Here is a 26,420-nt window from a genome sequence, read left to right on the forward strand (position 1 = left end):
ATTATGACTAAGCATTTTCACGCATAAAATTTCAAAACATTATAACTGCGCATTCAGAAATCGATAATTTAAGCGGGATTCTAGCTAAAGTCTCGCAGTCAGAAACAAAAGTCTCAAATTCTAAAATTTTCCTGCGTTTGCTGCGCGTTGAGACAGCTAACAAATAAGTGCACGCCTTCTTTTATGAGTTTTCAGTGCTCAATCAACTTAACATTTTCTTGAGCTATGCGACAACATGCCAATTGTTGAATTTTCCCGAGAAACACTGATTGTCTCTTTTCAAAATTCGTGAGATACGCTATACGCTCTATTCCGCAAGAATGCAGTATAGCCGTTGTTTTGTTTTATCACAATCACAATAACAATACAATTAATTCCTCGACGCACCGAACACGCATAGCTTTTTCCTTGCCGATCATTGGATCATTTCGCGCCGCTGGAAGAGACGAAGGAAAGCTACGATTTTCCACCGATAGATGTCCTTCCTCCTCTTCACTCATTCCCCTTGGTCTGGTCATCTGTTCTTGTTAAAGTTTCGAACACCGAGACCTGACCGAGACCGAGAATCTATTTTGATTAATTCTTTCGGCGTTTCTTAAACAAAATTTAGATCTGGAGAGAAACTCCGATCTCAGGTGTGTAATAATTTTTGGAGTTCTTGTTTAGAATCTTAACCGGCGGAGATTTTATCCATATACATGTATTAAGATCTACATTCAGCGCAAATTTTTCTTGAATCACAATTCGCAGGTAGAGGTAGTTCATTCAAGTTTGAAGTTGTTAGGAAAGAGAAAGACCCTCCAATGAATAATGGTGACAAAATTATCTCCTAAATATCAAGCACATCTTATAGAATTTTATATATTTTTAAAGGTGATGATGGCTTTACTCTTGTAACACGGAAGACTCGTTCCCAGAAAAAGGTCCGACTGCCTCTAGCCTCTAATTCTTCGGACAAGAAAAACCTTGTGATCGCCGAGGTTTCACGGGATTTAGCTATCAAGTGAGCTACAAAAAGTGGAATCTCTTAAGAATATTTTGTTATTTTATCGAGCTAGAAGACAATTTAATTATTTTAAAATTGCTTCTCCAGGCAGGTGCAAAAGTCTCGCTCAGAGATAGAGGCTAGTGAGTTCTTCAAGCAGGCGTTGTGCTCGCTGCAGGAAGGTCTCGAGTCGATCAAAAACGGCAGCGTCAAACATTTCCTCTGCTACGGCCTAGGCTGCTTCTCCAGCTGTCCAATAGCCAGGCATCAGCTGGGCTTTCTGCTGGCCCTGAAGGGGCATCTGGCGCCCCTGAGTGTGCTCCTCTACGACCCTCTGTTCACGCCGCTCGAACGCAGTCTGCTAATTGACGAGTTTGGCCTCTCGCTGATCGACACGAACGAAGAGGGCAAGCGTTCGGTGTCCAAGGAAGGCTGCACTCTGGTGTTCGCCCCGCACTGTCCCAAGCAGCTGACCAACAACCTTCTCTGGGCCAACTGGCACCCTGAACTGCTCGGCCGTTGTCTGCTTCTGGCCAACAGTTTTAACTCCGTGGCGAACAACCCTGCCAGCCAACCTGAGACGGCAGAGTACCTCTTGCGCATTCACGAACACACCTGCGAGGTCGGCCTCAAGAATTCGTTTCGCCTCTACGACGTGTTCAACGACCTTGCTTTTCACTCATTCGACACTGAAAAGGTCACAATTTCTGAAAGAGATTCCACTTTCCCTAAACATGATTCTGCTCAAATTTTTGACGGGTTTTAAACATTTAGTTGATTTAAGACAGTTTATACATGCATCACCAATAGATGGCGCCAGCGGTTACTCTCATCGTCAAATCCAAAAATGTGCGAATTAGGGACTTTACCGGAAAGTTTTAAAAGAAATTGGGCTTTGAAAATAAGACGATTTTTTTTCGGGAACTAGTCGACTATTTTTTCCTTATATTATATATGTGGTACAAAATATAAGATTTTTGACGGTTTACGATCCGATTTAGACGGTTTTTGAGACGTACTTTTTGCCCAATACCAGTTGTTTAAGCCCGTGGTGCTCAAAGCCACCAACAGATGGCGCCACCAGATTTTTCCGATGTTCTTGCCATAGAGCTTTAATAAATATAATTTTCTTGACGAGCAGGGATGCTCCTAACGCTCAAAAATAAAAACTTACGATTTGAAGTAGGAATTGTTGAGCTAATTTATTGTCATCTGCTGGGAGCGACTCAAGTCGTGCTCATTGGATGGTCACGCAACGACTGGAAGCTTACAAAAAATTTCACAACCTTAAAAATGACTCATTAAACGATTTTTCTTGTCAGAGCTAAAGATATCATCACAGCTGAATGAAAACTGACATTACAATTTGATTTTGAATATTTCCTAATCAGGATTTTCAACCATCGGAGCTCCAAAACTCTAAAACTTCGTCAAATTAAAATTTTCTGTGGTGATAACTTTCAACTCGATTTCAATAGTATCGCCAAAAGCTAAAACGTTTCATTTAAAGATTTTTTGGAACTAAACTATCCCTCCACTAATTAGTCTTAAACAGTCAAAGATGGACGGATGGAGTAACAACATCGTGTTTCATTACAGATCAGCCAAGATTTTTGGGTAAACCACCCTGAACCTATCTACCCTGAGGACGATACAGGCCAAGTGATCAGGAATGGCCAACAATCTTAGAAACCTGAGGCGGCTGCTGTCCGAAATTCGTCTGTCCTCTACGGAAAAAAATGTCAAAGACTCCCTTCTGGTGCAGCACATAATGCAGCTCTACAGGCAAAATCAAGTGAGTATAACCAACCTAATAAATAGTCCTCCCTAAAAATCTTTCTATAATGGAATCAGGTGACTGATGAGCAGCTGTGTCGGGCGCAGTCCGAGTTGGCTCACCTGTCAGAAACGTACTCGTGCTACCTGTCGAGTCTTCGCCGCTACTCTGCTATCAAGGACGCCTACCAAGGCAAGGGCGAGCGCACCGTGCGGCAAACGGCAGACATGGTCGGCTTCAAGCTGCCCCACGACCCCAAATGAACTCGCTTAATCGGATTCGTGCCATGCTCAGTCCGCTAGTGTTGCTTGCCGCGCTCGCCACGGTCGGCGGCGGCCCTGAGGAGGCCACGGGCCTCCGCCGCTGCCCCCGTGGCCACTACAAGCTAGCTGACATGGCCGAGTGCGCGCCCATGCTCACCTGCCCTCAACTTGGCAGCCTCCAGGTGCGCCGATCTAGATGCATTGTATAGATTTTATCTGTGTATAAATGAAGCTCATTTCCTTCACTCGTTATTTTTCTTTTATTTGAAAATTCTCAATTGCCTTGATTTTTAAATTTAAGGTTTGAAATACTTTTGTCGTGATCTTGTTAGCTAGAGGGGTTGCCCTAAATCCTATGTCGCACCCTTAAATAGTGTGCCAAAATTCCTTAAATTGCTTTTAAGATTGTGGGTTTTCAGAGAATAATATCTTACGCCTAGATGAATAAATCTATTAGAAAACTTTTCCATATTTCACGCAGAACACAAAAATTAAGTTGAATTAAAAAATTATATTTAGCATTTAATTTTAAAAAAAATCTAAAATAGACAAAATGTTGCCCACACAGAGACATAGACATTTATCATAAACTGGTGTTTTCCTTCTGACAAAATAAATCATAAAGTGGCAGTGCTCGCCTTTGGAGCCGATATAAAAAAAATTAAACGGCAACCTGGGAAATTTTCAGCTTGTTTCCTCATTTTCCGTACAGCTTAATCCTCTATGGTCTCAGGTCGGCAAGTTGATCGGCGTAGGGGGAGTGAAGGCGGTGTACAACGCCACCTGGCGCGACCAGACAGTCGCCCTGTCCATCCTGAACAACCGGCGCTTTGCCGAAGACTTCGCCTACGGCCAGCAAATGCAACTTCTCTACTCTGGTCTGCCGAACTTCATTCAGGTGGTTGGTTTCTGCGAGAAGCCGGCGCTCACGCTTACTGAGTACCACCCCCTCGGCAGCCTGGCCAATCTCTCCGCCATCGTGGCCAATTACAACCTGGAGGATGACGTCCGGTTCAGGTTGCGCCTCTGCCGCGGCTGGGCGGACATCCTCAGGATACTGCATGGAGAAGGACCTATTAAGGTGAATCTTTAAAATTGCTCGAGGAATAATTTTTTTAATTTCTAATCTCGATTATTTTATTTAGGAAACAAGAGTCATGTGCGATTCCAACTCGATTTCAAAACTGCTGAGTCAAGTGCTACTGGAGGCAGTGACCCTGGAGCCAGTGCTGAACGACGTGGACGCCCTGCCAGTGGTGGGCCCAGGAGGAGTGATATGCGGCAATGGAGGGCCCCTCGAAGGGGACCTGGTCGCTCCGGAGCAGCGGTGGCCCTTCCCTGACCTGCCTTATGACGCTGCCCTCATGCCCGGCTACTCTGAGAAGGCGGACATTTGGAAGGCGGGCGTGGTGTGTGAGCACCTGCTCAATGTGACCGGTGGCGCGTGGGCTCGCTACAGACTCTTCCGGCTGCACCGCCGCTGCCGCCACGAGGTGCCTGCCCTTCGGCCCTGCGCCGCTGAACTGCACGCAGAGTACTCCAACGCCCTAGCCGAATTAACCAGAGATGAACTCTAGCATATTATTATTCCTTGAGCCAGTTGTAATTGTAAAGGGCTGATATTAGCATGTAGGAAAATTGTTCGATATTCCAAAATGAATAGAAACTAAAAATTTCTTCCACGATCTTTCAGTTTTTCTATTAAAATTAATCAAATGTCCTCAAGCGATGATTGACAGTCGAGAATCCCAATGTTTCCTGGTCGCTTAAATCACTTTTGACACCTTGAAGAATTATCAAGGGAGCTCTGTCGAAATTCTAGAGATGATTTGTACCCGCTTGTTGATTTAATTGATTGATAATACTTTTGTCCTGATAATCATAAAAATATAGCTTTCTCTAGTATAATTAATACACGACATTAAAAAAATTAAGAAGTAAAATTCAATTTCAAATAAATTATCAAAACCGGAAAATCAAACAGAATATTTGCCATGTTGCAATAACAAAATTAAAACGCTCTTTCTTACTAAACGAGGGCTGGGCGCGCTTTATCGGCTTAAAAATATTGTTTCGCAACGAGATAACTAACTCATCCGCCTGCTGCAACAGTTTTATGGCGAATGACATCAATCGGAAAGAGATAGGCTCTCATTTTTCCTCAAATTCTTTCAAAACTTGTCAGTTGTTGTCTTATCAAAAATTAGGTGCGTATTCAAAAAACTGACTCCTCAAATCAGGCAGCTTCCTTTCTCTTTTAACCTCGATTGAATGCGCGTATTCCGGCGACTCAAGTCGATGTTTGTCGAAGCACAATACAGCGAGCACCACGAGGTCTCGAGCAGCGTTGAGACCACCAGACCGAGACTCTCGGCCGGTAAGTCAACAAAAGCGGGAAAGCTGAAAGCTCATTACTACATATTTTTGTAAAAAAGCGATGGAATCGAGAAAAGCTCTGGTTGAGGAAGGACTGCGATTCTGCGACCACGTCAAGGACACGCTCAAGAAACTCGACGATGACCTGTAAGCGCGCGCTGCTTGACTAAATATCCTCGACCTGCTTATCTGCTGGGTATATTTTTTTGCAGGGAAGGTGCACTAATTTTGGTTTATGAAAAGGAGGAGCACATCAAAGTGCTCATGATCCAGGTATTATCCAATTTTGTTGAGCAGGGCTGTGAAATATAAGATTTTTTAGCTTCCAATAATCGTTGCGCGACAATTAAATGAGCACTAATCATGCTAAGCTATTTAAACCTTTAATTTTGCCACCAAAATCATCTTAAAAACCAAGGCAAATAGCAGTTTTTTCCGAAATTTTTCGCGTTGTCATGACGTGATTGCCCCTATACACGTTCGCTCAACGATTATCTTATCTTCTTTAATCAAATTTCAGACACACTAGAATAAACCAACATTATTTTATAAATTGACGTAATTGAAAACTGACTTTCATTCTGTTTTCAATAGAAAAATTCAACCAAAGTGATTAAGTGCAATTGACTAAATTAATTATTCTTTATAATTTTTCTTCTTGTTAATTATTTCCTCATTTGACTTATAACAAAAACAGACTGTTTTGCAGTTAAAATATTTTTCTACTCTTTAAGCTTTGCCTAATACAAGTGTAGGTTTTGAACTATGACATTTTATCTCTGAAAGTGTGCATTTTCAACGCAAAAACAGGAAAACACCAAAAACACATCACGTATAATTTCCTATATATATGTAGATAACCGAGTTTGAGGAAAAGCTGAGCGAGAAGTCATCAAAGTATGAAGAGCTGAAGGACGAATATGAAAACTTCAAATCAGAATGTGAGCAGAAGATGGACGATCTGAAGGACAAACTGAAGGATTTAGATGATTTGCGCGAAAAATTGGACGACGCCAAGTCGAGGGCTGACGAGGCAGACAGTCTCAAGGACAAAGTGTCCGAGCTGGAGGAGAAACTTTCAGAGGCAGACAATTCCAGCAAGAACATTATTGATGAACTCAATAAAAAGCTAGAAGAAAAAGAGGCTGAGAATGGTTATTTCCTGCAGTGGATTTATGCGCATTATTGAAAAATGTATTTTGCAGACGAGCTGAGAAAAAAATTGGAGGCGCTCATGGCTTCAAAGAAAGATGACGGCTCAAGCAGTTCCTCTTCAGATGAGGAATAGAAACGTCTCAATAAGGATCAATTATTTTAACAATCCTATATGTGTTGACTAGTCACGTGTTGGCAAATGAACTTTTCAATTAAAGAGCTTTAGCGGAGCATAATAGAAAAATGCCTTTTTCAGTTTGGTGCACCTGCTGGAAATCAACATATGAACGAAAAATCTTTGCAATTCTGAGCAATTTTCAAATAATTTTAGATAATAACTTCCTCCGCCCCGATATCAAAATATTCAACTTGGCTATCCTCTTCATATGAGTCTTTATCATTTTCGTTGGAATTTTCATCATCTCCAACGTCGTCTTCACCAGAATCAACATCTCCGTCATAAAGATGCTCACCCTGATGAGAAAGGATCTCCATAATCTCATCCATATTCAGACCCTCGCAAAGTTCTGCAGGAACATACTGCTCTTGAGTAAACATAGCAAACTGGGCCTTGTTTTTCTCGATGTGCTCTTTCATTTGTCTATAGGCTTCGGTCATTGTGCCGGTCCTTTCGACATTTTCCATCTCTTTGCCTGAAAGAAGTTGTGTGATTAAAAAATAAATATAGTAAACTCTCTCGTGAAGAACCATAAAAATAAACACCATGTCGTAACCATTGATATTGTGTTGCCTTACCAGATTATGCGAACCATATAGAGGTAAAATTTTACAGTTCAAAGATTTGAGTGGCAAATGGAGGTAATAAGAAAATTATTATTTTAATTTTTTTTAGTTTTTTGTCACTTTTTAAGCTATGAAGTTGGGCATTAAAGACTTTTTTGGGCAGGGTGCACACTTACGAAAATCATTCATGTATTTCGAATTCTCCTGGAAAGCTTTCAGTCCTTCTTTGCTAAGGTCAAAATCTTTGCTCCAATTTTTTATCAAGTCCGCAGCTTTGGTAAGGACTTTACCGCGAGAGGGTACCGGGTTCATTCCCTTCAGGCCAGGACAAACATGGATCAGGGCGTCAAAGCTTTCTTTCAGGTCATCTCTTCTTATCTTCTTGAGCTTGATAAAACGGCCTCGCCTGTCACTCTGAATTAGCACCAAATGATTTTCAATTTTGAGACTTATAACCAAAAAGCAATCTACTTACCGGTACCGCTACTCCTTCTACATTACTTAATACGTCAGAAGATTCATCTGAACTACTTGAGCAGCTCAAAGCGTCCACTTAAAAAAATGGAAGTCAATTTTATGGGACATTTTCATTGAGAACATTGCACGTGTGTGAAGGTAAGTTAAGCTTTTCTCAATAATTTAAGAAACTTACTCAACATAGCTTCTGCGCGTGCTCGTTTTTTGGCAATCGAGACCTTCCGACGAGCTAGTTTGGTTTCGGCTTTCACTTCCATTTTCCGATCTGCAAATTAAATATAAAAACTTAAGTATGAAACAGCGTTTTTATACAGCACGTTTTTTAGAAGGATGAATGAGAAGTCGCCTATCAAAATTCAAAATTACTATGTTTACTGAGATGTTTTCGTTATAGGTATTTTCGGCTCGTAAAACGTTTCATAAACCGGCTTTCTCGAGCGTATGCCTTTGCTGTTGAGTTGATATATACATATGTAATATTAAGAGTCGCGCTTATCATGAATAATGTCACATCTAAAATTACAAAAAATTCCGAAACAAAAAATTCCAAACACTTCCCAACAAATATCACCCATACCTACTCATGAGACAGTTCGTCCAAAGACCAAATGTGAAAATTCAAAGTCCACCACATTGTTAAAAATATACGTGCACAGGTGGTATAGGGAACCTTTTTGTTCCGCGTGAGCTAAAATTTCTCCTTTCAGCGCGTAAAATATTCTGATATTCTTCCAAATATCACAAAGCAGGTGGCTTGGGCCCGGGCCTCAAAATCTGAAATTACTCCTTTACTTAACAAAGTACTTAAATACATACAATTTATCAAATAACAAATTTTTAATGACTTAAAATCCCGTCCTAATCGACCATTATTTTATAATTAAATTGCTCGATTCAACTAAAAACTATACTAGTGCTTGTCCTTTTCAATTAATCGTCAAACTAAATTTATCTTTAAATTGCCTCTGAAAAATACAATAATACATATATAACATAAAACTAAAAAATGCGATGAAACAATGAAAAATGAAACCATCTATAACCGACTAATTAGCTCTTAGAAACAGTCTAAAATAGTCGGCTATTTCGGCCAAAAAAATCGTCTAAAACTCACAGCCCTATCCGGCCCTATCTATCATGCAGCAACACAAAAGCCGAAAATTTGTATTGATTGAAGGGTATAGATATATATACAACAAAGTTGTATATACAACAATGAGTAACCTATATATACAACAATGTTGTATACCTACAACAACGGTATATCCTATATATACAACAATGTTGTATACCTACAACAACGGTATATCCTATATATACAACAATTGTTGTATACCTACAACAACGGTATATCCTATATATACAACAATTGTTGTATACCTACAACAACGGTATGTCCTATACCTACAACAATAGCAATCTGGCAACATCGCAGAATGGGCGGCAACGACAAGCACTGAAAAGCCCGTGGACGACACCGACTGCCGGCGCCGGCTCACGGTCGTCGCCGCCATCTTGCCAAGCGGAGAGCGGAGCGCGGACCGGAGCGGAACTGTGAAAATTCCGGAAAACGAAGCCACGAGCACCAGAAAACAGGAAATGCTAGTGGTAAGCGAACAAAGAAAGCGGTCGCCAACTTTGCAAATCACACAGGAAGATTCGCCGTATTGTTCACAGGGACAAACGACCTGGGGACGACCCTGCGCGTCCAAGTCTGGACGGTGCCGATTCCCGCGTGGCATGGACACGACCCGAGGAAGGAAGGATTTGGCCTTGTTGAGGTGAGTTTTAGCAGTGAAATTAGCACTGTGGGCTAATAATAAACCTGCCTTGTCTAGGTTGAGCAGCAGGCCCAGCAAATGTCGTCCGCAGTGGCGACGAAATGCAAAACAGGACACCTGGACGGTGCCGATTTTTGTTCGGTCGAGGAAGGAAGGGTTAGGCCTTGTTGAGGTGAGATTTAGCAGTGAAATTAGCACTGTGGGCTAATAATAAACCTGCCTTGTCTAGGTTGAGCAGCAGGCCCAGCAAATGTCGTCCGCAGTGGCGTTCAAATGCAAAACAGGACACCTGGACGGTGCAGATTTTTGTGCGGTCGAGGAAGGAAGGGTTAGGCCTTGTTGAGGTGAGTATTTTAGCAGTGAAATTAGCACTGTGGGCTAATAATAAACCTGCCTTGTCTAGGTTGAGCAGCAGGCCCAGCAAATGTCGTCCGCAGTGGCGTTCAAATGCAAAACATGACACCTGGACGGTGCAGATTTTTGTGCGGTCGAGGAAGGAAGGGTTAGGCCTTGTTGAGGTGAGTATTTTAGCAGTGAAATTAGCACTGTGGGCTAATAATAAACCTGCCTTGTCTAGGTTGAGCAGCAGGCCCAGCAAATGTCGTCCGCAGTGGCGTTCAAATGCAAAACAGGACACCTGGATGGTGCCGATTTTTGTTCAGTCGAGGAAGGAAGGGTTAGGCCTTGTTGAGGTGAGATTTAGCAGTGAAATTAGCACTGTAGGCTAATAATAAACCGGCCTTGTCTAGGTTGAGCAGCAGGCCCAGCAAATGTCGTCCGCAGTGGCGACGAAATGCAAAACAGGACACCTGGACGGTGCCGATTTTTGTTCGGTCGAGGAAGGAAGGGTTAGGTCTTGTTGAGGTGAGTTTTAACAGTGAAATTAGCACTGGGCTGATTTGGATCTGTATTTTGGGCCATTATTTCTCGATTTTCTTTGGTGGAACTTGATTTTCTATTCATAATAATCATACATAAACAGATTGCATATAATATGTATGGCGGAGACACAATTCTGGGCCAGTCCACACTTCTGGGCCACTTCCATAAGAAAAGCATTGATTTTATGGATTTTATTGTTGTGACCCACGTGATTTTAAATTGAACCAATTGGTTCAAAGTTTTTTGGTTCAAAGGGGGACAAAAATTGAACCAAATCCTTAATGCAATGATTTCAAATAAAGAACCAATTGGTTTAATGAATAAATTTTCAAAATTTTAAATATATTTTAAATTTAGATGCAATTTGCACTTTTCGCACCTAAGGATGAATAGACTGATTAAGTCTTGTAATTTAATTGGCTGAAAACACATAACTTAATTAGTTCTTACCTGGATTCGAACCTTGTGATTTGTGAGCACATCCTCTACCCTCTGCACCACTCGCGTAACGGTATATGTTTTAAAAATTTGACGTATATATATCAAATAGGAAAAAACCGTGGAAGATGCGCCTGCTTTTAGTGACTAATCAGCCATTATGTGAGAAAACGTCCTGATTTAACTTATATTCTACTCTCATTGGGCCAGTTGCAACATTAAATATACCTACAAAAACTTATTAATAAAGATTTCCGGGGTTATGTACCAATAAAATTTTCAAATTTTTATAAAAGGTTTGTTTTTTGGCATTTGGTTATTTGCAAGAAATTAAAAAATGATTGCACACACCATTTGATGTTGGCAAATAATGAGTTAATAAACTGAAAAAAATTGAGAAATTTTTAATTTTGTGGTACTGAAACATATGAAGTTTTTGGTTCTCTGAATGAAAACAGCAATGTAGCAAAATTATACATTCCACCCCATCAATACTTAAAATGTTATTCTATATTGAAACCTAAAAAATATGAACCAAATTCCCTGTTTTCTTGTGCATAGTGATTGTTTAATTAATGAAAGGAGTTAAAATTTAATCGGATCATAACATAATTTTTAAGATGTTCATATGGAAAAAATCCAAAGTTTTTATTCGTTTTTTCCTAAATATTAACCAAAATATTTACATTATTCTGAGTCAAAAATACATACGAATGCTTGAAGTTTTGATTCTTTGTTGCAAATTATTGAACCAATAGATACTCTTAAACAAACTTTGCTTCTATTTTTTAGAAATAAAGAACCAAAACTCTGTTACAGACATGATTTGATTCTTTATTTTAAAAAATTGAACCAAAACTTCTGTATGTTGCTTCATTAAAACAAAAAATTGAACCAACTTGGTTCATTGATTTGATTTTGAACCAAAATTGGTTCTATTAATAGGATAATTGCATCAATTGGTTCAAAAAAGTGCAATCTTTGAACCAAATGACCAAAATTGAACCAATTGGTTCAATTTAAAATCACGTGGGGACCCATCAACAATGAAAACAATGCTATTTAAATGGAAGTGGCCCAGAAGTGTGGAATGGCCCAGAATTGTGTCTCCGCCATATGTAAAATATTATCAAAATGCAAACAGAGAATGTATACATGCAAATATATGTACCATAACTTTTAGCGCATTAAAACCTGCCTTGTCTAGGTTGAGCAGCAGGCCCAGCAAATGTCGTCCGCAGTGGCGTTCAAATGCAAAACAGGACACCTGGACGGTGCCGATTTTTGTGCGGTCGAGGAAGGAAGGGTTAGGCCTTGTTGAGGTGAGTTTTAGCAGTGAAATTAGCAATTCATTTATTAAGGAAATTTATATATAAGGTCAAATTCAAGTACATTAGAATTTTGGTAATATATCACGCAAGACGTGGGAAAGGAGTGTTTGATAGGAGTCTTGTGTACTTACTTGTTGATGTTACGAACACACAAAAGATGAGGAGATAGTTTGTTTGGAGAAATTTTCGGCACTGCATGTGTGAGTGCCTTCGTCAGCTCGCGTAGGTAGAATGAGATGAGAGCGGTGATGATGTAGGAGTACACACGTTATGGTCAGGGTTGGTGGAGGGGGGAAGGGTAGTTGGTGGAGGTGGTTGTGTGATATATTGCTTGATCTTAAAATTTCTATTTTTTTACTTTTTATTTACATGGTTAAGTCTTGCTCTGAATTTATTTAAATGTATCTATTTATGCCAGGGACGGTTTGAGATTGGAAATCGTAAATAAAGGCCTGTTCTAATCTACGTAGGTCGCCGGGGGTTGATTTTTTTGGGAGTGATGTAATTATTTTTACTGTGAAACATTTTTCTAATTCTCTTTTATTGTGACAGAGCGCATGTTCAGCTACCGGAACATCTGCTTCACGCCGTACCGTTTGTCTGTGGCCATTCATTCGTGATCTCAGGGTATTTATTGTTTTGCCAATATAATGGGCGTCGCAAAATTTGCATTGAAGGAAGCAAACTAATTTTTCAGTTGTGCAGGTGTTATGGCCTGAAATAAGGTAATTTTTGCCTGTGTTTGGGGCTGTCACAGACTTTGCTGGTTTGTGGATTTGGCATGTTTTACACGGCGGGCCTCTTGTGGCTTGGGTTTTGAATTGTTTGCAAGGGTATGAGCCTTGTGGGCCTTTTGGTGGCGCCGGGTTTAGATTTTCCGTTGTGGGTTTTTTGCAATAATGTTTGCTAAATTGGCGCTCCTTGAGAATGCGAGAGTCGCTGGCTTTTTAAAGATATCTTTTGTGACTTTTGACGAAGTAAGGATGTTGGAGGCTAAATTTATTACTTTGCGCATTTTTTGTAAGCTGGGTTGATAAGGGAGTACTAGCGGAGGTATGGTATTTTCCCTATTATTTTTAGATTTTTTGTGATATATCGTTCTTTTAATTTGCTTTTTAATTAATGACTCGTCATAACCTTGTTTTTTGAAAGCATCTGAGATCCTTGTTTTATATTTTTCAAATCCTTCTTCTGTCGTGCATATTCTTTTTCCTTCCTTTACCAAAATTCTAATGTATTTGAATTTGACCTTATATATCAATTTCCTTAATATATGAATTTATATTTCCAAAATGGATAATATTTTCATGAAAAATATTGCAATAAGCACTGGGCTAATAATAAACCTGCCTTGTCTAGGTTGAGCAGCAGGCCAGGTGAATGCCGTCCGCAGTGGCGATTAAGATTCAGTGCAAGTAACCATGGATATGGAGGGAGCTGTCATAATCTCCTTGGACTTGATTGGATATCCATGGTAATTAAAATTTCAGAGTTGCATTGACAGCAGCAATTAAAAGTATTGGTATATGGAAGCATTTATAATGCAATTTAATTAACATTGTTTCCATTAATAAATATTGAGGATTTTTTAAAACATTTCCGTAATATGCGATATTAATGGAAGTGAATATAATTTCTATCAATAATATGCGACTGAATGGCAATGAGAGTGTGACCTTCAAAGACACAAGAGTAACTGGTAGAACTGCGATGTTAAGAATTTGCATTTAATCATCATAGTCAAAAATTAATTCACATTTTATTTGGAAAAGGATTTTGTTTAAAATAAATTGTAGATCTGCTTGTTTTATGAATGAAAACTAATGTTCGCGGCGAGTATCTACCAGTATTTTTAAATTTTTAAGAATTAAACGCTGAGTGTTAATGAATGGAAATTTTATTAAATTTTGCTTTTATTGACAAGTATTTGTAATAAATAATTGTTTACAATCAAATGTGAACCTATTGAACTGACACACATGAACAGAAATTCATATTGTTTTACATGTTCACAACTTGCTCTCTAATGTCAATCATTTACTTGCGAATCTTCACAAGTTGAACTAGCACTGTCTGAGTCATTTAGGCCAAACTCTTTGATTGGCGTCTGCCTGATAGTGACTGTTGCACTCAAATTTTTGTCACCACATAGACCACATTTCCAGTTGGCAATTTCCTTGAATGATAAATTCAGGTCACCCTCAATTTCTGCTCTAGGGTGTCCAATACACCTTGGATGTAGCCAATTTTCACAAACAGGACACTGCATTGTGCGTTTGTCAAACGATTGGGGCATTTTGCAAATGCAGTAGAGGGGGACAGTAATGACTTCTCGGACAGAAGTTGTGTTCTTGGGACCAGGCTTTGCCTTCGAAGGGAAAGCAATCAGTTTGTCAGTCACAAGTAAATAGGCCAAATGGCGCTTCATCAAATTTGTTACAAAATGCTTGTTGGGATCAACATGGCCATACATAGCAATCTCTGTTGCATTTGCAATAGCAAACAGTCCACAATTGTTAGCATCCTTCTTTTGATATTGACAGACCATCTTGTTAATTTTCAACTCATTTAAGTCACAATCTTTGGCGATATGAGCAAACTGAATTTCTGTAGAATCTGCAATTGGCCTATTTCGCTTTGAATCGTAGTAGAAAAATTCCTTTCCATCAAACCTAACGGTAATCCAATGCGCAAGGGTGTGCAAAATCTGCACGTATTCTTTTTTAAGACAAGCTTGGTAACAGTCTACTTGCAATTGCACCAGTGCAGGTGACTGAAGTCCTTGATATTTTTCTTCTTTGTCCAGCTTCTCAATAAACATGGCCACAAAGTCATCAGGCACCTCAATGTTGTTGTCGAAAAATTCTTCAATCAGTTTCACACTAAAAGGTGTTTTTTCCATGAGTAGCTCCTTCAGTTTTTCTATAATATTAAGAAATTTTGCAAATTTCATTAACGTAACTCATTTGATCATTATATATGCTTCATAATATAATTGCAAATTGTAATTTTTTTACAATATACCATCATCATTTCCAGCTGGATTCTTGCTCTGCGCGTGCTTCTTCAGCTTGTCCCGGTGCTCGTTACTTGTCCCTTTTGGTCGACCACGGACCTTTGGTTTTAGTGGAAAACCAATCTTCTGCTGAGAAGTGATGTTTCTCAAAAACTCTGATGCTGGAAGAAGTGAGTTATAATTAGTATGCTCATAATTTATTAATCATGATTTTTGTACCTGAAGTAATTCTGATTGTATCAAATCCAGGCTCAGTTGCAATATCTCTGCTCTTACTTGCCTCATTTCTGCCTGCATTGTTCTCTGAAATCGAATACATTGTTTTGGTGAAAAATTTACATTTGTCTTACACACATACCACCTTCTGATTGCTTGCTGTCCAAGCCAGAATTGATTCCAGTGCTGAGAGCTGAAATCTCAGCCTGGCTTATCTGTTGTAAACCATACTCGCTGATTTCATCTGAACGCAGAAAAAAGAAAAATTAATAATTTCATACTTTACAATCATCTCAGTACCACTCAGTTTGCTCTGCTCCTGCCTCTCTCTCTGAGAAAGAGCAATGTCTTCTATTTGTGAAATTTGTCTCAGCGCCTCGTCATCGAGAGCTACGGGAGATAGTTTTTATCAACATTATACAAGATATTGTTGCTGTAAACTAAAAATACCATCATCCTGTTCAACAGCATCAACCTCTGCTTTCTCACTTTTGGTAACGCTTGTTGTTGCATTTATCATTTCATCAGATTCATCTTGTAACATTGATTGTTAGTGGATAAAATACTCTTAGGGAACGGAGTTTTTACCTATTGTAAGATCAATTTCTATCACTTTTTTAGGCGTGCTGCTAATTAGTGGTGGTCCAGCTTTGGCCTCTTTCACATCATCGCTCTTCTCATAAACCTCGACTTCCCCAGAGCTATCTTTCTCATTCTCTAAATCCTTGCCAGCGTCTTGACCCCTAGAGCCAAATTCCTCAATTGCAGATTCTTCTTCATGAGCCACTGCAATTTCCACCGAGCCATCTTTATCCTCCTCGAAATCCTTGCCTGCCTCTTGCCCAGCAGATTCAACTTCTGACACTTCAACCAGCGCCAATCCGTCTTCCGCAGAGCCAATTTCCCGACCCTGTGACTCCTCAGCTTGCACAGAATAGTTTGCCTGTGCCTCAACATTATTTCCATCATCTTCGCAAGAGACAGAGCAGACTTCTTCAACGTCAAAAACTCCTACGTCTTCCACTGGACGCAACACATTCGCATTTCTGCCAGCTATAAATGTGAATTAATGTAAATTTCTAGTACAAATCATATTATTATGTAAAATTACAATTTTTTCCAGCTACAAAGAAAGCTCCTTCAGTGTCAATTAATTGCTTAATCTGCTGCAGGTTCAATAGACTATCGTCAAATTGCTTTGTGCCAAGGTGTGATGCAGAATCAGCAATTTGCTTGCAGATGGCCAGAGCTCTGTTGTATTTTTGTTCTCGGCTCTGTGCTTTGGTAGCCCTTCTCGGAATTTGCACTAGCTGACTCTGAAATACATTTTAATTAAAAATACTAAACCAAAGTTCAATATTGTACCACATACCTCATCATTTGTTTCAGAAGGAGGCAGCTGCTGCTCACAAGTTTGGTATTGAATGGTCCAGCGCATTGGGATTTCCACAGCATCGATCATGGGAAGCCCAATTTCCTTCCTCAGAGCCATGATGTGGTAGCAAGGTAATTTAATGCCCTTATAGAAAGGGCATTGACAGTTTAGCTCTGTAGTTTTGTAAGTAGTGAAGTATTCCCTCTTGCACAAAGGCACATATTTTTCTTGCTTTTCGAGCAGAGTGATGCAGTACTCGGTATAATCTTTGAGAGCTTTTCGTGCCTCCGAGACCACTGCTCCCTGTTGTGGCCTGTATGTGCTAACCTTTGTTGTGTAGCAGTGCTTCTTGTATTCAAGGCTTACGGTTTTGTCATATTGGAGCATGATGAGCTTTTTGATAGTAAACACTAGGGATCCATTCCGTTTAAGAACCATGGATAAGGCTTTATTGTGCGATTCACAATGATTTGTCGTCCGGATTCCGAAGTTCTCTGACATGGACCTGCCAAAAGCAGTCCACATTTCTTTGCAACTGTGCCAATTCTTGTCATAGTAGGCCCTGAACTTCTGCTTGCTATCCGGAATCAGTTGGCACAGTTTGTTGTAGAGTTCCATGTATACAGCTTCTGTTCGTGCTTCGAACATTAGTTTCTCGACAATGGCCTGAATTTCTTCTTTGACTTCTGGTGGTGCTGCTGTTCTAGCTTCATTTCGCAAGTGCTTGCTGCTATGGAACAGACAGTAGTCAACTTGAGCATGTGGGAAAACAGCTTGAATGGCTGCGAATTCTGACATGTCCTTATCGATAAAGACAGTCTTAAGCTCCCCAGTGTAATTCTTGTGTGCTTCTTGCAGTGCTTGCAGGGCAGATGTCACTGTTGAAGCCCTCTCGTCAGCCAAAACACTATAACCAACCACTCTCCCTGCTCTATTTCCATCGACCACCATGAAGCATGTGATTGGTAACCGATATGCATTTTTGTTGTAGGTTGAATCAAACAGGAGCAGCTCTGGAAATTTTGCGTAATTCTTCTTCATCTCTGAGGTTGCGATGAAAAGACATGAGAAGTTGCCCTCCGGACCAGTGATGATTGTGTATGATCCTAATTACAAACATAATATGCAATGGTAAGCTCAATTTAGCTGACATTTTCATAAACACTGGATACCTTCAGAGTCCTTTTCAAACAAATCCCTCATAGTTTCTGCTGCAAGCATCAATTCCCTCTCATGTGGCTCAAAATTTGCATATTTTTCGGTTTCTTCCCTCTTCTTCCTTTGTCTGTGATAAAAAGATGAATATAAACCTGTTTCAAGTAAATTCTAAATTTGTTTATTTTTTTTCAGGCAATCTATTGGCATGATATGGTTCAGGACTTGGGGTCTAAAGGATTGAGAAAGCCTGGTGTCAGATAAGTGAAACATAACAAGTTGATAAATGTGTACTTTGTGAGCTCCTATTTTTTCAGATTCCGGATGGTGGATCTCCATTGGCAAAAAAATAAGCTGGTATGCGAATGTCATAAATAATATTCAAACCCTCTGAAACGAGAACTAAAGGTGCATGGAGACAAGATAATACCTAATGAAATCAAAATGTGCTGTCATCGAGAGTTCACTACTTGAGAAACTCGATTTTAATCATATAACCATCTTTAGAATATTTACATGTGAAAGTATACCATTTTATAATCAATAGAAAATTTTGTAGCCAGATTTTTATGTGTTATATTGATATATTACTTCTCATTGTCCAGATCCTTGGGTAGGACTGCTTTCCCCGTCTCCTTCATGATAACCTCTCTTATCTTGGTTGGATTCACTCCAAGGTCGTCAAGCTGCTGCAGACGCTCCTTCTCTGTGTTGTTCAATCTACGCTGCTTAGGGTATTGTGCAAAATCAGCCGGACATGGTTTGTGCACCTTTTCATGTACGTCTGTGGTCACGTGACAGTCGTAGATGTATAGCATTTCATTACGAGTGCCCACCTTGAAATAGGCACCACAGCCAAGTTTGTAGGATCTGAAAAATTATTGTTCCTTATAACAATGTAGCTAATGATATGCAATATTGAAAGAAAAAATTTGGATAATATGTATTGCATACAAAAATCAAAATAATATGTGCTTAGCATTAAGGATATGTGAAGTTTTTGTATTAATGTATTACAAATAATCACAATTTTCAAATTAAGGGCACAGTGTAGTGCAAATTATTCTCATGTTTCCAATTGCTCAAAATCCCTCATAACTGAATGCACATGTTGGAAAATATGTAATGTATATTTACTTCTGATTGGGGCGCTGCCCTGTCGAACGACCATCAACGGGATCTCCATAATGGATACATGCATATTTGGCAGATCTAATGACCAATTTGTTCTTCTTTGTCTCCAATTTGGCCCTGGCCGCTGCATCAACCACCTTGTCAGAGATTTTTATGTAGTTGCTGCTTAGGCATGTATACACAATGAAGGTTTCTTGTTCCAATGCCTTAATTGCCTCTGAAAGATCACTAAAACTTTTGAAGGTCTTGCCATTTGTGATTGACAGTGTTTGTGCCATTTTACAAAACCGCTTGAATCACAGATCACATACAGACTAAAGAGCAGGAGCACAAGCAAAGAGTACCCAGAGCTGCAGATCTAATTGAATTTGAGCAGTGTTGAAACATGTTCTGTTTGCCTGCTGTTCCCCCTCTTACACTCTCAAAGTTCCATTCCCTGATTGCAAGTGAAGATGCAATAATAATACTGTGCTGTCACCTCTTTTTGTTTGGAGAATGATGTTTATGTATTTGTAGCCAATCTAGCTGCCGCAGATTCACAAAAAAATTATTGTAAAAAATTGTATTAATAAAACACTGATTGTGTTTTCCCATCGACACCAGAACATTTATTATGAATTTCATAAACATTGGAGTTCTCTGCTACTTACATGTACAGTCGATTCCATGATGCTAAGATTTACAGTGCAAGCGATATACATCTTGACGTATGAAATCTTAAATACGGGAATGGATATAATCACAACCTCTGGCGGCTTTACCTCCTGAATTTCCTGGCTAAACCAGGACCCCCAGCCAACAAAGGGGTGGTCCGAACCGAGGGATTAATAAAATTTAGTGGGTACAAAATTATGACTTCCAATCAGGGCCCCCAGCAATGAAAATCCACTTGTGTACTCTACAAACACGTCTGAGAGTCAAGATATCGAAGTGGTCAAAAATGAGTAATAAGTATTTATATTCCATTTCTCGGACTATGGGTAGTTCAAAATGTGTATAAGATCTTGGGTGTGATGAAAAATTCAAAGCAGGAATTCATCAGCGGGAGATAAAATTTATTGATAATGGTTCCAATGCAAGTTATAAAATTTGACTGCCTGTGTAACAATAATGCAAATCATAGTAGGTACCGTTAAATTTAAGAGAATTGAATTACAGGTTTGCTTATGTAACAATAAATTCCAGGTATAGCAAAATATGTAATGCTACACTGAAAAACTTTTAAGAGCTGTCGTAGCTCTTAAAAATACTTGTCACAGGACGAAATCTCGTGCGGTCGTAGCTCTGTTTAAGGCCAATGCTCGCTCTTCAGAACAGCAGCCGCAGCTCGTCCTAAGTGCTGTAACAGCAGGAACAGAATAATTTTTGCAAATTCCAATTTCACTGCTTCTTTCTACACATTCCTCAAATTGATGGTTCAAGTGATTGACAGTCATCCGTGAAAAATGTTTACTCACCACTCATTTTAGCATCAATCTAATGGATCACCCAATCCAAAATCCACCTCTAATTCAACCAACGTCCAGTGCACCCATCATCCATAATATAATAAAAAATTTTACAGTAAACTAGGTACAATTGAATTCACGGTTACTGTAATTTAATTATATTTTCTCCAAAAAACTGACATACCCCCCCTTTACCAATATTTTGGATTGGGAGATCATAAGATTCATGCTAAAATGAATGGCGAATAAACATTTGCAAGGATGACTGTCAATTTGAGGTATGTGTAGAAAGAAGCATTATTAGCCCACAGTGCTAATTTCACTGCTAAAACTCACCTCAACAAGGCCTAACCCTTCCTTCCTCGACCGCACAAAAATCGGCACCGTCCAGGTGTCCTGTTTTGCATTTGAACGCCACTGCGGACGACATTTGCTGGGCCTGCTGCTCAACCTAGACAAGGCAGGTTTATTATTAGCCCACAGTGCTAATTTCACTGCTAAAACTCACCTCAACAAGGCCTAACCCTTCCTTCCTCGACCGAACAAAAATCGGCACCATCCAGGTGTCCTGTTTTGCATTTCGTCGCCACTGCGGACGACATTTGCTGGGCCTGCTGCTCAACCTAGACAAGGCAGGTTTATTATTAGCCCACAGTGCTAATTTCACTGCTAAATCTCACCTCAACAAGGCCTAACCCTTCCTTCCTCGACCGAACAAAAATCTGCACCGTCCAGGTGTCATGTTTTGCATTTGAACGCCACTGCGGACGACATTTGCTGGGCCTGCTGCTCAACCTAGACAAGGCAGGTTTATTATTAGCCCACAGTGCTAATTTCACTGCTAAAATACTCACCTCAACAAGTCCAAATCCTTCCTTCCTCGACCGCACAAAAATCTGCACCGTCCAGGTGTCCTGTTTTGCATTTGAACGCCACTGCGGACGACATTTGCTGGGCCTGCTGCTCAACCTAGACAAGGCAGGTTTATTATTAGCCCACAGTGCTAATTTCACTGCTAAAATACTCACCTCAACAAGGCCAAATCCTTCCTTCCTCGACCGCACAAAAATCTGCACCGTCCAGGTGTCCTGTTTTGCATTTGAACGCCACTGCGGACGACATTTGCTGGGCCTGCTGCTCAACCTAGACAAGGCAGGTTTATTATTAGCCCACAGTGCTAATTTCACCGCTAAATCTCACCTCAACAAGGCCTAACCCTTCCTTCCTCGACCGAACAAAAATCGGCACCGTCCAGGTGTCCTGTTTTGCATTTCGTCGCCACTGCGGACGACATTTGCTGGGCCTGCTGCTCAACCTAGACAAGGCAGGTTTATTATTAGCCCACAGTGCTAATTTCACTGCTAAAACTCACCTCAACAAGGCCTAACCCTTCCTTCCTCGACCGCACAAAAATCTTCCTTCCTCGACCGAACAAAAATCGGCACCATCCAGGTGTCCTGTTTGGCATTTCGTCGCCACTGCGGACGACATTTGCTGGGCCTGCTGCTCAACCTAGACAAGGCAGGTTTATTATTAGCCCACAGTGCTAATTTCACTGCTAAATCTCACCTCAACAAGGCCTAACCCTTCCTTCCTCGACCGAACAAAAATCTGCACCGTCCAGGTGTCATGTTTTGCATTTGAACGCCACTGCGGACGACATTTGCTGGGCCTGCTGCTCAACCTAGACAAGGCAGGTTTATTATTAGCCCACAGTGCTAATTTCACTGCTAAAATACTCACCTCAACAAGGCCAAATCCTTCCTTCCTCGACCGCACAAAAATCTGCACCGTCCAGGTGTCCTGTTTTGCATTTGAACGCCACTGCGGACGACATTTGCTGGGCCTGCTGCTCAACCTAGACAAGGCAGGTTTATTATTAGCCCACAGTGCTAATTTCACTGCTAAAACTCACCTCAACAAGGCCTAACCCTTCCTTCCTCGACCGCACAAAAATCTTCCTTCCTCGACCGAACAAAAATCGGCACCATCCAGGTGTCCTGTTTTGCATTTCGTCGCCACTGCGGACGACATTTGCTGGGCCTGCTGCTCAACCTAGACAAGGCAGGTTTATTATTAGCCCACAGTGCTAATTTCACTGCTAAATCTCACCTCAACAAGGCCTAACCCTTCCTTCCTCGACCGAACAAAAATCGGCACCGTCCAGGTATCGTGCTTTGCATTTCGTCGCCACTGCGGACGACATTTGCTGGGCCTGCTGCTCAACCTAGACAAGGCAGGTTTATTATTAGCCCACAGTGCTAATTTCACTGCTAAAACTCACCTCAACAAGGCCAAATCCTTCCTTCCTCGGGTCGTGTCCATGCCACGCGGGAATCGGCACCGTCCAGACGTGGACGCGCAGGGTCGTCCCCAGGTCGTTTGTCCCTGTGAACAATACGGCGAATCTTCCTGTGTGATTTGCAAAGTTGGCGACCGCTTTCTTTGTTCGCTTACCACTAGCATTTCCTGTTTTCTGGTGCTCGTGGCTTCGTTTTCCGGAATTTTCACAGTTCCGCTCCGGTCCGCGCTCCGCTTGGCAAGATGGCGGCGACGACCGTGAGCCGGCGCCGGCAGTCGGTGTCGTCCACGAGCCTTTCAGTGCTTGTCGTTGCCGCCCATTCTGCGATGTTGCCAGATTGCTATTGTTGTAGGTATAGGACATACCGTTGTTGTAGGTATACAACAATTGTTGTATATATAGGATATACCGTTGTTGTAGGTATACAACAATTGTTGTATATATAGGATATACCGTTGTTGTAGGTATACAACATTGTTGTATATATAGGATATACCGTTGTTGTAGGTATACAACATTGTTGTATATATAGGATATACATTGTTGTATATACAACTTTGTTGTATATATATCTATTTCCTTGATTGAATTTGAACGTCACCGAGATGAAACATTCTTTCAACCTACGAGCGCGCCGACAGAGAGCGAAAAACTCGAGTTTATAAAAGTGAGACTGAATCCAGAGACAACTAAACAAATTCAATTTTAATATCACGCCTCAAATCATCATTGAGTCAATAACGAAAAGGAACTCAATATTCTTACTATTTCAGTTGCTTGTGCAGAGAAGAGAGAAGAAAAACACGTAGTGAGCGGGCGAGGGTGAATACAAGACTGTGGGTCTGCTTGGTTTTACATGAGACACTAGGGGCCGGTTTTCAGTGCGACGAGGGAGAGGGTAGTCAGGTGGTGTAAACCTGCGGAGGCGGACAAAAATAAATGGTGAAATCTTCCCTATTTTTTCTTCTTCCCCCTCTTTTCTTCTTCGCCTCAGCTGCCCTCTCGCATTCCAGAGAATTATTTGTAATTTTCCAAATGCGTGTAGCACAACAACAATAACCTTTTTACACAATACGACTGACCCTCAGCCCCTCACCAGCAGCGCGCACAGGGGGTGGTGGACCACCTAAGTAAATTTACTCAGCGGTCATTCAGGTCTCTCCTGCTAACACGTACAAAATTGTGAATTCGTCTCTTTGCCGCGAGATCGCCTGTTCTTTTATTATTCTATTTTTCTCCATCTCAGTTGCCCTCTCGCATTCCAGCGGAACAACAATAACCTTTTCACACAATGACCCCCCCCCCCCCACGAGCAGTGCACACAGGGTGGCTCTATTTATAATAGCAAAAGAATATGCGTCAATGAGCAGAGTGGTGTAGGTTTTTGAAAATCTAATGATTTGGGAGTGTAAATATTTTTTAAAAACCCAAAAAGGCACAAATATTTCGCTTTTTTTTAAGGGAAATCGCCATACCAGATTTTGACTTAACTAACTTAATTTTTCGGAAATAACAAATTTCAAAATATTTTAAAATTAAAAGAGTTCCATTTGGAAAATTTAATTTAACCTACAATTTTGAGGTCAACAGAAAGGTAATCTATTTAACGATACGAGTTCAACAATGTCCAAATTTCTTCAATTTTGAACCAATTCGGAGAAAAAATCTAAGAGGGTGCATTTGGCTGCCAGTTGTACGCGTCAGTCAGGTGTTGGTTCTAACAAATCGGGCGCTTGGAGCGCGAAAGCTACGTGAACCTTAAATATTGCTCGTCTCACGCTTTCAATAAAGAAATGCCAATTCTGTATATTTAACGATTCTTGATATGGCCGCCTGGTCATGGCGCCTCTAAGGTCAGTAACAGGCCAGAGTGTCACAACATACACTAAACTCGTTTAAAAGGACAAAAATCTATGCCCAATTTTTATTTCAAACCGAATACTCGTTCGGTGTTGGAACAAAATCAAACGCTCATCTTCTCTTGCGAAAGTTATTGGCAAAAAATGTGTAATATTTTTGCAACGATATACCTAAGTATCATCTTGCATGAGGTTTACGGGAGAATGGGGATTGAAATCAATCACAGCGATATATGTATAAGTGTTTTATTTTTTCTAAATTCTTTCACAACTTCAATTATTGTCTCCTTATCGTAAATTTTAAGTGTTTATATTATTCCGAAGCCGACTACTTAATTAGCGATGAACGAGGAAATCGCAGTTGAATGAGTGTAACTCGGTGGCTCAAGTCATGTCAGACGGCGTAAAAGAATCCTGCGAAGACGTCGAGGTCTCGGGCGACATTGACGAAACCAACGAAACGGAACTCTCGGCGGGTAAGTCAACAACAACAGAGAAAGTACAACATACTACATAACTATCCACGAAAAAGATGAAGTGATCGAACCGAAAGATCCTCTGGTTGAGGAAGGACAGAGCTTCCACGAGTACGTCAAGGAGAAAGTCCAGAAACTTATAGATGACCTGTATGCAGCGCACTTATTGTCTAATTTTACGTCCTGCTTATTTTGATTTTTTATCTCAGGGAAAGTGCACCAACTTCTGTATGCCAGAAGAATAAAGAGCACATCAAAATCAGGGGCGGATTTTCAGGGTGGTATTAGATAGAAGGGAATTCCCCTCGGGTTCGTGCGCCTGGGGGAGTCTATAATGATACTTTTACAAGATTCTTATAAATCTTTGCAGGCCAACAATTAAGGACATTTTGCATTGTTGAATATAGGATGAGTTTATTGTTTGTAAAATTAAATCCACAGTTAATCTCTAAAGCGTGCAATAATGAAAGAAGGAAAGGAGAAATCTAAAATTTTGCCAAATTTTACGATTTGTCAGTGACATTTCACTTGATATCGCACAGGCCTTCTGCCACGGATATCCAACCCTGATTCAGATAGATTTTAATTTGATACTGAGCAAAATAAATTAGTCAATCCAACCCATATTATTTTAACATTTTTAACAATCTAACAATTCACGTAATTTCCTACTTAGAAAATAAACTTGACCGAAACACTGGATTCGGTATCGTCTGAGCATGGAGAGCTCAAGGAAGAATATGATAACTTCAAAAAGGAGAGTGAGGAGAAGATAGATGGGCTGGAGGTCAAACTGAAGGGTTTGCGCGAGGAATTAAGCAAGGCCCAATCAAGGGCTGATAAGGTAGAGAATGAAGTCAGTTCCAATGAAAGCACTATCCTTGAACTCCGTGAAAAGATTGCTAAGGCCGGTTTGTTCCTTGTCATTAGTGGAGGTCGATTTTCGCATCAAGTGAAATATTAACTTTGCAGAAAAGAAGAGAGAAAAGAAAGAGAAGAAGAAGAAGAAAAAGAAAGATGGTGATTCTGTCGATGACTGCTCTGATTAAAGTTCAGATGACGACAAAAAGCGTTACAAGGATAAAAAATGAGTAGACTAGTTACTTCTTAACAAGATAGCAATAAAAGAGCATTGAAGGAACATAATTGAAGAATGCCTCCTTTCATTACTTCAGCTATCATCATATTCTTAAGAAAAATAAAAAAATAGATATCTGTTTTGAGTCATTT

General features: G+C 40.4%; 7 protein-coding genes across 10 annotated transcripts; 5 read left to right on the forward strand and 2 right to left on the reverse strand.

Moving 5' to 3' along the window:
• The first annotated feature begins 397 nt into the window (after positions 1 to 397).
• Positions 398 to 2,980, forward strand: LOC135939587 (SRR1-like protein). The gene is made up of 6 exons (XM_065484055.1): positions 398 to 635; positions 751 to 813; positions 874 to 1,003; positions 1,094 to 1,682; positions 2,585 to 2,780; positions 2,840 to 2,980. Exons 2-5 carry the CDS (start codon positions 804 to 806, stop codon positions 2,672 to 2,674), a joined length of 819 nt encoding a protein of 272 aa, XP_065340127.1. The 5' UTR covers positions 398 to 635; positions 751 to 803; the 3' UTR covers positions 2,675 to 2,780; positions 2,840 to 2,980.
• Positions 2,981 to 3,021: 41 nt separating this feature from the next.
• Positions 3,022 to 4,711, forward strand: LOC135939586 (protein O-mannose kinase-like). The gene is made up of 3 exons (XM_065484054.1): positions 3,022 to 3,207; positions 3,759 to 4,106; positions 4,171 to 4,711. Exons 1-3 carry the CDS (start codon positions 3,022 to 3,024, stop codon positions 4,600 to 4,602), a joined length of 966 nt encoding a protein of 321 aa, XP_065340126.1. The 3' UTR covers positions 4,603 to 4,711.
• Positions 4,712 to 5,206: 495 nt separating this feature from the next.
• On the forward strand, positions 5,207 to 6,800 carry LOC135939588 (tropomyosin-like). The gene is made up of 5 exons (XM_065484056.1): positions 5,207 to 5,402; positions 5,461 to 5,548; positions 5,614 to 5,674; positions 6,258 to 6,555; positions 6,607 to 6,800. The coding sequence occupies exons 1-5, from the start codon at positions 5,297 to 5,299 to the stop codon at positions 6,687 to 6,689; spliced, it is 636 nt and encodes a 211-aa protein (XP_065340128.1). The 5' UTR covers positions 5,207 to 5,296; the 3' UTR covers positions 6,690 to 6,800.
• Positions 6,801 to 6,883: 83 nt separating this feature from the next.
• On the reverse strand, positions 6,884 to 7,959 carry LOC135938400 (uncharacterized). Its single transcript, XM_065482019.1, has 4 exons — positions 7,953 to 7,959; positions 7,776 to 7,852; positions 7,477 to 7,714; positions 6,884 to 7,209 (listed from the first exon to the last, which is right to left on the reverse strand). The coding sequence occupies exons 1-4, from the start codon at positions 7,957 to 7,959 to the stop codon at positions 6,884 to 6,886; spliced, it is 648 nt and encodes a 215-aa protein (XP_065338091.1).
• A 1,099-nt stretch (positions 7,960 to 9,058) lies between these two features.
• On the forward strand, positions 9,059 to 19,702 carry LOC135938401 (uncharacterized). Its single transcript, XM_065482021.1, has 9 exons — positions 9,059 to 9,124; positions 9,194 to 9,385; positions 9,431 to 9,558; positions 9,788 to 10,250; positions 13,569 to 13,683; positions 15,249 to 15,395; positions 16,831 to 16,947; positions 17,808 to 17,947; positions 18,167 to 19,702. Exons 1-5 carry the CDS (start codon positions 9,059 to 9,061, stop codon positions 13,587 to 13,589), a joined length of 870 nt encoding a protein of 289 aa, XP_065338093.1. The 3' UTR covers positions 13,590 to 13,683; positions 15,249 to 15,395; positions 16,831 to 16,947; positions 17,808 to 17,947; positions 18,167 to 19,702.
• Positions 19,703 to 21,072: 1,370 nt separating this feature from the next.
• Positions 21,073 to 23,438, reverse strand: LOC135940162 (uncharacterized). Of its 4 annotated transcripts, XR_010574829.1 has the most exons (6): positions 23,011 to 23,438; positions 22,838 to 22,965; positions 22,469 to 22,608; positions 21,926 to 22,411; positions 21,582 to 21,868; positions 21,073 to 21,176 (listed from the first exon to the last, which is right to left on the reverse strand). XR_010574829.1 is itself a non-coding variant. In XM_065484941.1 (4 exons), exons 1-3 carry the CDS (start codon positions 23,216 to 23,218, stop codon positions 22,480 to 22,482), a joined length of 441 nt encoding a protein of 146 aa, XP_065341013.1. In that variant the 5' UTR covers positions 23,219 to 23,438; the 3' UTR covers positions 22,103 to 22,411; positions 22,469 to 22,479. The 4 variants fall into 4 exon arrangements, 1 of the variants encoding a protein (XP_065341013.1); XR_010574828.1 differs by lacking the exon at positions 21,073 to 21,176 and having other exon boundaries at positions 21,238 to 21,868; XR_010574830.1 differs by lacking the exons at positions 21,073 to 21,176; positions 22,469 to 22,608 and having other exon boundaries at positions 21,238 to 21,868.
• Positions 23,439 to 25,105: 1,667 nt separating this feature from the next.
• On the forward strand, positions 25,106 to 26,239 carry LOC135938402 (uncharacterized). The gene is made up of 4 exons (XM_065482022.1): positions 25,106 to 25,190; positions 25,247 to 25,317; positions 25,867 to 26,101; positions 26,163 to 26,239. The coding sequence occupies exons 1-4, from the start codon at positions 25,106 to 25,108 to the stop codon at positions 26,237 to 26,239; spliced, it is 468 nt and encodes a 155-aa protein (XP_065338094.1).
• Positions 26,240 to 26,420: the final 181 nt, after the last annotated feature.

This window comes from Cloeon dipterum, chromosome 3 (assembly GCF_949628265.1).
Source record: "Cloeon dipterum chromosome 3, ieCloDipt1.1, whole genome shotgun sequence".
NCBI lineage: Eukaryota > Metazoa > Arthropoda > Insecta > Ephemeroptera > Baetidae > Cloeon > Cloeon dipterum.